The sequence below is a fragment of the Hibiscus syriacus genome, unplaced genomic scaffold, assembly GCF_006381635.1.
Source record: "Hibiscus syriacus cultivar Baekdansim isolate YM2019G1 unplaced genomic scaffold, ASM638163v2 tig00009942_pilon, whole genome shotgun sequence".
In the NCBI taxonomy this organism is placed as follows: Eukaryota; Viridiplantae; Streptophyta; class Magnoliopsida; order Malvales; family Malvaceae; genus Hibiscus; species Hibiscus syriacus.
In genome coordinates, this window is record NW_024062205.1 from 1254338 (window position 1) to 1264575 (window position 10238).

General features: G+C 34.2%; 1 protein-coding gene and 1 non-coding gene across 2 annotated transcripts; one reads left to right on the top strand and one right to left on the bottom strand.

Annotated features, from left to right (window-relative positions):
- Window positions 1-1671: 1671 nt before the first annotated feature.
- LOC120203475 (expansin-like A2) lies at window positions 1672-3448 on the bottom strand. The gene is made up of 4 exons (XM_039203762.1): window positions 3291-3448; window positions 3031-3140; window positions 2779-2957; window positions 1672-2171 (listed from the first exon to the last, which is right to left on the bottom strand). Exons 1-4 carry the CDS (start codon window positions 3409-3411, stop codon window positions 1793-1795), a joined length of 789 nt encoding a protein of 262 aa, XP_039059693.1. The 5' UTR covers window positions 3412-3448; the 3' UTR covers window positions 1672-1792.
- Window positions 3449-8507: 5059 nt separating this feature from the next.
- TRNAA-UGC lies at window positions 8508-8580 on the top strand. Its single transcript has one exon. It is a non-coding gene; the product is annotated as a tRNA-Ala (tRNA).
- The last annotated feature ends 1658 nt before the right edge of the window (window positions 8581-10238 follow it).

The window sequence follows — 10238 nt, forward strand, 5'->3', positions numbered from 1 at the left end:
CAATCAATTTTGCGCCGAAGAAAAGGAGTCGAAGGGCTTGCTAACGAGGTTAGGAAATACTTGACCTCTAGGAAGGCAGCTAGAAAGGCAATCTCCAAGGCCTTGAAGAACTTGAAGCATATGGAGAACAAACTTAGCACCTCTTCCTTCAGCAGAGATGGTGAGTCCGGAGCTGCGATTAGCTCCTTAAAACAAGTAGAGGCAGTAACCATCAGCGTGCTAGAATCCTTGTTGTCCTATATTTCAAGGCCACGGACCGAACTGAAATCGAGCCGGTGGTCACTCGTTTCAAAGCTAATGCACCAGAAAAGAGTACTGTGCGAGGAAGTAGAACAAAAAGCTAATGAAATTGAGAATGCTGAAGCTGCATTGCATTCCATGATTAAATCTGGAAACATGAAGAATGTTGGGGATGTGCAGAACAAGCTCCAAAACTCAGAGATGTGCATCCAAGATCTAGAAGAAGGTCTTGAAAGCTTCTTTAGGCGTTTGATCAAAGCTAGAGTTAACGTTCTCAACATCCTCAACTGTTGAAATCTTGGCATTGTAGTTGCACATAAATGTATATTTTACATGTATACAATTTTCGAACAAAAAACTCTACATACAGACTTCTTTCCAAAGAAATTCAGTATCCTCTCATCTTTCCAGAATGATTGCAGTGCAACTTTGGTAAAAAAAATCTACTTCCAACATTCTCACCGTAAGTAACACCACAGACTTTAAGTTAGTTTTACCAAATGTTACCCATCTCAAGTTACATACATGATGATTCATAGAGCAAACATTATTACTTTGGGTATCATGGGAGATGACTAGTCATTGATTATCTTTGCTGTCAGGATTCCTGTTGTCCCGTTGAAGATATCGAAACAATATTTTAAGTTCTAATTATATGATTATTCTGGAGAATCACATGGTAGTTTCAATTCTCACACGATTTAAGCAAATAAAGAAAAAGCTTATTTCAGTCTCTCAATCACAACATGATAGTGATTGGGATACGATAAAATCTGATCTCAGAATTGTTTGTGATGTATTTCGTGGATCCCAAAATCTGATCACCACCGTAATTTTTTTAACAGAAAATGATTTGGAACATATGAATAGTCGGTTGACTATTATTTAACTTTCAATAGTAGGAAGACTAAAAAAAACAATGTCTTATAATCATATGATTATTTTATAATTTTTAATAGTTAAAAAGCTTAACAAAGTAGTAATCTATAGTCAGAAGGCAATTTGTATACTGTACCCTCTTCATTTTAGGTTAATTTATGTTTAAATATGTATTTGCTCTTTATCACAGGATTGATTTAAGTGACAAATAATTTGATATTACTTAAACGGACCTCGAATTCAAGTCTTTATGTATGCAGAAAATTTCCACCGGGAGACTTACCAACCAAAACCAAATATACGACGCGGATCAATAGAGATTAGTCAAGACGAAACTTTAATTTTAAGAGTGCGACAAAAAAATTATGTATTTGATCTCGAAATTTATTCACCGCAAAAGAGGTCACCAATACACGAATACATGAAAATGCATGCCCCCAGGAAAATTGCAATGTAACCAGCTTAATGGTTTCTTTCATTTGTACTAAAAAACATTAAAAAAATTTGAGGGGCTAAAATTATGTAAAATCATAATTTGAGGGGCTAAAAATATGTAGAAAAAATATAGAGAAAGGAAGATTTACATATATCCATCTTCTAAACCATTAAAATTTCACTATATGTTGAGACAAATCGAATTTATGTGTAACGGGGAATCAAAGATCCTCTAATTTCATCCCCAATGGCCGTCATCACAAGGAGAGCAACCTTCTTTAGCGATGTCGGTGATTTTAACTCCACAATCATAAGTAACCCCAGTTTTCCAGTCAGCAGGGAGCACAGTCTTTGCCCAGATCCACTTGCCGTCGAACCCAGCCGTGACCACAAATCGGAACTGCAGTGCACCGGCCGGGACCCTGCTCGTGTCCCACACTGCACCGTGGTTCCTGCTCATGAAGTTCCAGTTTGACGACCCCACCCGAGCTATATCCATGGCTACTACCTCTGTCTGACCACCCTGGTACAGCAGTTTGATCGCCAGGTAATTTGGTTTTTGGCTTGATTCCTCTACTCTAACAGCTAAGTCCTGGTTTTTGTATTCACAAGGTATCCTGTTTCACATAACCAAACGAATCGAACTTGAGTGAACAAGTGTGTTTTTGTATTTGTTTAATTTTAAAAGTGTTAGGTTCGTATGACATTCACGAATATGTTCATTTAAAATTCACGTGTCAATCAACATTCTCTTTTTATTATTTTATTTGCAAGTCAAAAAATAATGAAATTATGCTAGCATCTTTAAGTTCTTTAAGACTCGGTTTGAATTCTAAAGTTTACCGTGGGTTCGATTTAGTTTCTATTTTTTTTATCAATATTTAAAATATAAAAAAGAAAAAGAAAAAGAGAACCAAATAAATGTGCTTAGTCGAGTTAATAAACAAGCCTTTAAACGAGTTTGTTTGTAAAAAATTAACCAACTAAACATACAATTATTCATGTTTATTCGTTTATCAAATGAACATACAAAATTTATTAATTATATTATATTTAACTTAATAAATAAACATATCTTGACAACAAAAACACAAACCATCATTGTATGAGCAATTCACAAATAAATAATCAAAGATTATGTTCATTTTACCCATAAACAAAACCAATAAGATGAAGAAACTTCCAAAAAATAGCATCATAATGAATGTTATGGTTCGTGCTTACCTTTTATATTCAACGTCGACAATCCCAAGTTTCAAGATGGCTTGGCCCATGCCTTTGTTAGCCATGGCCCTGAAAGCTCTGCTGCTAAGAACAAAGTCCGTCTGGTTACTCTGAGTGAGATCGGTTAGTGTGACCCTAGTCCCTGCACTGCTGCACAGACTCGGATTCTTGCACCTTATCTGCCGAAAACAAGCTAAAAATTCAAGCTCCAATTACAGTAACAATAACAAAATGCTGGGGAATTATATAAACCTGAAAGCAGGCACCGCAACCAGCTCCATCTTTGTAAAGGGACGAAACGCCAGCAGCGAGGTGACCACCGCTTAAGCCTAATGCCAAGGAATCGTATCCACAAGCTCCAGCTGCAACACATCAAACCCAGAAAACAAAGGTCACCCACTAAATTTCTCACATAAATACGATCTGGGTATTTGTTAGTTTCGTTTTAAAAGCAAGAGAATTGATCAGATTGAAGTGGGGAAAAAAGGGAAAGAAGAACATAAGAGCTTAACCTGAAAGAGCAGAGGCGTTGGAGAAGTAAGCGGCCTTGGAGTGGTGCAGGCAGCGATCACAAGCAGAAGCAGAAGAAGAAGAGAGGAGGAGGAACAGGAAGAAGCAGAGAAAGAGAGCCATTTGTGTGGAAATTTGGAGAAATGTAAGTGACAAGTGAAGCGTTGATAATGGGTTCATTTATAGTGTAGTAAGCAGGGAGAGTTGTGTGGACTACAGGTCAGCAGTTTCGAGGAAAGCAGGGGATTGGATTTTCTGATTAGAACTCTGTTCGCCATGTCTCAACAAGGCTTAGTGAAGGAAAGAGGAAGGTAATTTTGCTCAAACGCGGAGAGACAAGAAACAAAAAGTAAAGAAAACATATTGGGTAAATGACACTGATATTCACTCAATTATCTTTTCACTTCTATTTAGTCACTTAAATCTAAACTTTTAAATTTAATCACTCAACTTTTAAATTATTCTCATTTTAATCACTCCTAAAGTTACCCACAGTATAATTATCCTCTCCGGTCTCCATTAGATCATTCTCTCGATAAACTTTAGTGATGTAATCTTAACTAATTGTCTAATAACGATAGATGATTTAAGTTTCTCTGACATATCTCTCTAATAAACGATGAAATGTGCTTCCACATAATTTTTTATAAAATCTATCTCATCACATTTTTCTTACATTACAAGTATCTTCACCTTCATAATGAAATCTTATTCGGTAGACGAGTAAAGAAAATCATTGATATTGTAGATTGTGACGAAAAACTCCGAGTGATCAAATGTATTGGGCCAGTTATCGTTTTCAGGTTGGCGGGGAAAAACAATAATTGTTTTTACCGTTCGACAGTTCCCTCCGGTTCTCTTCCTTCTTGTCTTAACTTTTCTTTTATTTCATTTAATTAATTATTTTAATCTTATATAGCACATATATTAGTAAAATAAAAAATTCATATAATAAAAATATTAATAAAATAAGATAAAGTGACTAAGACATGAGTAATTCAAACGTTAAGTAGTTAAATTGAAATTTATAAACTTTAGTGAACCAAAATAAGAATAATAAAATAATTGAAGGATGAAAAGTGTAATTTACCCAAACGATACCCAACAGCTCTGCTTGTAATAAACGAGAACGCACGACTGTGTGTTCTAAAACAGAGCAGCTTTTCATTTGGGTGTTTCTGTTTTACGGTGGGATTGATGGATTTGTATGCGAAAGTAGGGTTTGAGGTTCATCTCTGTTCCCCATGTTTTCTGCATTTTTGATATTCTAACATGAAAATAAATAAATAATTTAAGGTTGAATCCACATAGATGATATTATTGTAATGGATAGGATGGTGTCATGCGTAAGTAACACAAGGTGTTGAGCCTACGAATTATTAGGTGAAAAAAGTATCGTTTACCATTTTCGAAGAGATAAACTCGAGATAAACTAAATTAAAAAATAGTGAAAAAGAAGAGATATATAAATTAATTTGATCAAAGTATCTAATACATAATTATAAAATCGTTAAATAAAAAACGTGTAGTCAAAAAATTTAGATCATTTCTCGATTTAACCTCAATTACTTAGTATTAATTAAATCATACCGCAAAAATACCATAACACAGTTTGTTTACCACTGTAGTGGCGGCTTAACTGGCACGAGATTGTTAAAGATGATGATGATGATTGCGTGTGAGTTAGTGGCAGAAGGATAAGAACAAATTCTAAAGAAAGCATATTCCCAAAACTTGAACAGCTGTTGTGTGGGCTATGGCCAAAAGAGAACTTTCTTTTAGGTGTACAATCATTATTTGGGTAATATATATATATATATATATTATATGATCCGATTATAAGATATTACTTCATATATTATTACATTCAATCTCTTATCTATTAAAAGTTATAAAATAATTTATTAATTATAGGGAGTTATTTTTTTGAGTTCCCCGACTATTTTTATGAAAGAACCACGACTATTAAAAGTTAAATGATAGTCACTCGACTATTCATTATGTTCCAAACTCATCATTTTTCATTAAAAAAATTAACAATCATCTTAGTTTGAAATTAATATGTTGACTGAAATATGATAGTCGTTTGATATTATGAGATTACATTCTATTATATCTTAGTCAGCAATTTAACGTACAACTCAAATTGTCGTCAAATTTTTTTAAAATAAAATGAAAAGTTTGAAACATAATAAATAGTCGAGTGACTATTTTATAATTTTAATAGTTAAGGGATTCAACAAAGCAACTCCTTATGGTTAGATGACCAATTGATAACTTTTAATAGTAAGAAGACTTAATAAAAACAATATCCTATAGTCAAAGGATCATGTATGTACTTTGCCCTTATTATTTTACGCATAATGATAAATTAATTCCTTCGTGTTTATAGTAGTAACAATTAATTTGTTTACTTAGATGTTTTTATATACAAAACACAATCACAAGATATTTATGTAATAATAAAAATATTTTTTTCCTAATATAATGTAAAATTTTATTTTAGAATACAATACACCAATAATTATTAAATTATAGTAAAATGACTTTTTCTATCTCTGTATTTTAAAAATTATAAAATGGTCATTAAATTTGATACATTATTATAGAATTAGTACAAAATATCTTTAAATAGGTTAAAATTTATTATTATTTTATAACTTCTAATGTTTTATGACAATTTAATGATTTTTAATAAATATTTGTAACTTTAAAAAGTTAAATGAAAAATATATTATTTTAATATAATTTATTGATTATTGTATGTACTTTACCCTATTGTTTTAACTCAAATGTCCCAAATTTCTTCCCTAATCTAAAAGTCGTGATTTGAAGGACCATTGTCTAGTTTAGAAAAGCTACGAGTTGGATCCACTGCTTAGCTTTAACGTCCATTTCATTTCAACAAAACGTACAACAACTTTGGCAATGGATTCCTTGGTGGACACCACCATCTACAGCTCGAGATGACAGTCATATTTACGTAGGATTTTATGTGGCAGTGGATCCAGAAATAATTTTTAAAATAGACACATATATTAAAGTCATAAAATTTTTAAATGGGATGAGTATAAATAAAATTTTAGGGTGAATATTATCCGTAAAATAAGTAATCAATTGAAGAAAATTCGGATTTTATGGTAGGCACGAAAAGTTTTAGGAAAGACACTAATAATAAAATAAATACCTAATAAAAAAAATTCGAATTTCAGAATAAGTACGTGTTCACTCTCACCAAGTTGCGACTCCACCGTTGATTTTATGTTAGTTAAAACTTACTTTTAAAAGTTTAAAATTTAAAAATAAATTATAAATAAATAATATATAAATAATTTATAAGATATATAATAATTTAAATTTTTTAAAAGAAATTCACTCCCCCTCTATTTATTGCTGCTGACAGTAAAAAATTAGCTGATCTTATTCCCATATGTAATGGGGGTTTCCGTGGAAGACCTCCATTATGAATTGCCCTCAGTAGGATTCGATCCCACGACCACAAGATTAAGAGCCTTGCGCTCTACCAACTGAGCTAGACGGGCACAAAAATGCAAAGCTGTCGAATCCATCTGCCTGAAAATTTGAATGTCCGCTTCATTTTTCTTTTAACCTTTTGGAGGTCAAAGTCGAGCACAAAAATGTTGGGATTCAAATTGCTTTTTCGGTCGCATTATATATATCGTGATTGCGGTAGTAACGAATATTATTGTACTGATTACGAGTATTGCGATCATATAATAACGATCATAAAAGACACCACAATCGTTATATGATAGGTGTTATCTCGATCGAGAATCGTTATTTAAATTCCTGTCTGGTTGCTCGCACTTGGAATGCTCGTCTTAAATGTTTTAGCAACAACAATTTTCCCATTTTGATTAACTGACAGTGGCGTTTAGCAGTTCACTTGTACCAACAGGGAAACCGAGAGTGGTGGAACAGCCAACAAACGGTTCATGGTTGTGTGTGCGCGTGCGTACGTCATCAATTAGGAAAATCATGCATAGGAGCTGCCGTTTTTCCATGAAGGACATGCAAATCAAAGGCCACTTGTTTGCAGATTCTGAGTAACATTATATGGTCTTGAATCTTGTAAATGCTTGACACTACTGTAGTGGTTATTAAAAGACATTTCTCGGTACAAAAATGTAACTGTTTATGTAAACTGTAGTTTCATACTTTTTATAACAGAACTTGTTAGCAGTCAAATTCTGGTGGTTAAATTCATTCCAAGAGAAGTTAGTTCATCTTTGTACCCTGAAGTGAATCTTTTAATTCACTTGCATTCAGGGATGGACCTAGGAGAGCAGATGGGGGCGGTCGCCCCCTTAAAAATCTAAAATTATTATATATATTAGATTTTTTTTATTAAAAATTTATTTTTGTCCCCTTAAAATTTTATAAGTTCAATTAGCTCCTCCTAACTTAAAATCATGCGTCCGTCCCTGCTTGCGTTAATCCATCACTTAATGAATATCAGTATGTGATTGTTTTAGTTACATAAACTATCCGAGATGTGCAGTGCCACCGGTTTTAAACTCTTTACCTTTTTGTTAGAAATAAGTATACCCTTTTTCTTGGAGATTCACAGCAGATTGACTGGCTACAGATAATGTGGTTTTTTGTTTTCTCTGTGCCTGTGTAAATATCAGTACAATGGCTTCGCCTTCTCACCATTAGAATTACCATTTCAGACATCTTGCTCAACCTCATCTATTTCATCGTCGGAAATCAAGCATGGTTAGCACAAAGAAGCTCATCAAATTGGCAAGGAAGTGGATGGGACTATAACATTTACCGTGCCATTCTGTCACAGTCAGTTACTTATTCTTGTTTTTTTGGTTACAGAAAGTTTAGGTCAGGGGTGGTGGTAGGATTCAAACTTGGCCTTACAAGGTCAAATTCCTGAATTCCAACCACTTGTACCAACACTCTCTTGGCGTTACTTATTCTTGTTGGTATAGCGTGGATTAGCTAGGATTTGGAGAAAGCAATGCTCAGTTCAATCACTGGCCATGGATGCTCGTCTGTGGATTATGAACATATTTACCATGTAAAACATTATGCAATTTTAAACCCCAGAAGGGGACGAAAGAAACCTGTAAATAATTCTTTGTGGAATGCTAACTTCATGAAATGCAGTAGACCTTTTTAATTTTGTCCATAAAAGAAATAATTTAAAAAAAATATTAATTAAGCATGCAATGTAAAAGACATCGGGGGATGTAGCTCAAATGGTAGAGCGCTCGCTTTGCATGCGAGAGGTACAGGGTTCGATCCCCTGCATCTCCAATTGATATCAGGCAATTAAATTTGTTTTAGTACTATACTTTTCAATGAACCTTTTTGTGGTCCTTGTACTTTTTTGTCTTTAACATAATGAACGGCTTGCATTGATCACCACTCCACAGAAAAAATAAAAATAAAATCAAAAGCTCTTGTGTATGGCTTCTATTCAATCTTTGGGTGTTTTCTTCACCTCAGTCCAATTGAATTGATCATCTCTAGAAAGTAGAACAGATAAAAATGTAAATCGGTTCTCATCAACTTTGGTTTATTTATATCAATCCAATGCAATGCATGGAATGATGTATTGATGGATGGAAGCACCATGTCTCATATCCAAGTGTGAGACACCAGTATTTCATTAAAAAAAATAAGAGTCTGAGCAAAAAGTGCAATTCCCTCTTTACATTCAATCTACACATATGCTCTATTTCTTTCCTGCTATCACATGGTTTTGCATCCCTCAGACTTCGTTAGGAACTATTTTGAACAGATCGTCCCCGTGGATAAGTGACAGCAAGGTCATGAAACTGATAGGATTTCTGAGGGACAAGAAACTGGTGGTAATTTGCTTCGCTGAACGTTTCTTATTACTATTCAAACTCATTAATCATGAGTGTCAATATTACCATTTTGCTGTTAAACCACTTGGCAGATAGATAAAGATGTGTCTGCAGGCACCTGTATGCTCCATCTTGTTGGGCTAATCATCCAGTAAAAGCAGGCAAGCCCCCTTGCAGATTGGCCCGCACATCTGCAATCACATGGCTCTGTTTCCTATGGATACCTGAAATCAAATAATATATTTCATCCCAATTCAACTGCCTCATGTGAAGCACAACAGCTGCATTTAGAAATCAGAGTTAGAAACTTATCAGAGTGGCAACAAAGTGGCAGAAGATAGCAGCTATTGCAAGTCATTCTGATAAATCATCAGCGGTTGATAAAGGCTATCTACACATCGGATCGGAGACATTTTGTGATCCCCTTGGCGTTTCTTGGAAACAGCAACTGTGACCTTACACAATATTTTCTCGAGCATCAGCAACTGTGATCTTTAGAAACTAATATGATATATCTCAGCTAATGAGAATGTCAAGAGCATGGATGTCCAATACAGACGTCTATTGCCGAGTATTGCCGAGTATGCAAGTCATTCAAACAGAGCATGCAAGTCATTGCCGAGTATTGTCGCTTTGTTTAGGAATCCAACTAAGCCTTTCTGTCATTTCTGTATATAGTCATAACAAATTGACAACAAGATTTTCAGCTCAAGTTTGAATGGAAGGCCCCAAAGATTAAGCTCAAGTTGACAACATGACATTCTTGCAGGACCTGAATGATGATGTTAATCGAGACATATGTGAGTTGCACTCGGGGTGAGTGTTAGATGCAGATATGTTTCTGGAAAGGGTATTTTGTATATTTTTTAAGTTTTTCTGTATACTTAGATGGTCATATTCATGTTTGGAAGATTCGGCAATTCTAAGGTGTTTCCTGTTAATGCATTGTTCTGGAGATTTGGAGCTTCAAAGAAGCCTAAAGAAGTTAATTGAGTTCATCATCCAAGAATTGAAGACCCAAATGTGTCATAAACAAAGATAGTGACTTGGCCTCAAATCTTTCAGCTTTGTTACTTGTGAAATCAAAACAATAAACAAGTT

Coding starts and splice junctions, on each gene's coding strand:
- LOC120203475 (XM_039203762.1), bottom strand. CDS start 3,411: ATGGCTCTCTTTCTCTGCTTCTTCCTGTTCCTCCTCCTCTCTTCTTCT. Junction 3,141..3,290: donor CAACGCCTCTGCTCTTTCAG/GTTAAGCTCTTA, acceptor GATGTGTTGCAG/CTGGAGCTTGTGGATACGAT. Junction 2,172..2,778: donor GTCGACGTTGAATATAAAAG/GTAAGCACGAAC, acceptor TATGTGAAACAG/GATACCTTGTGAATACAAAA.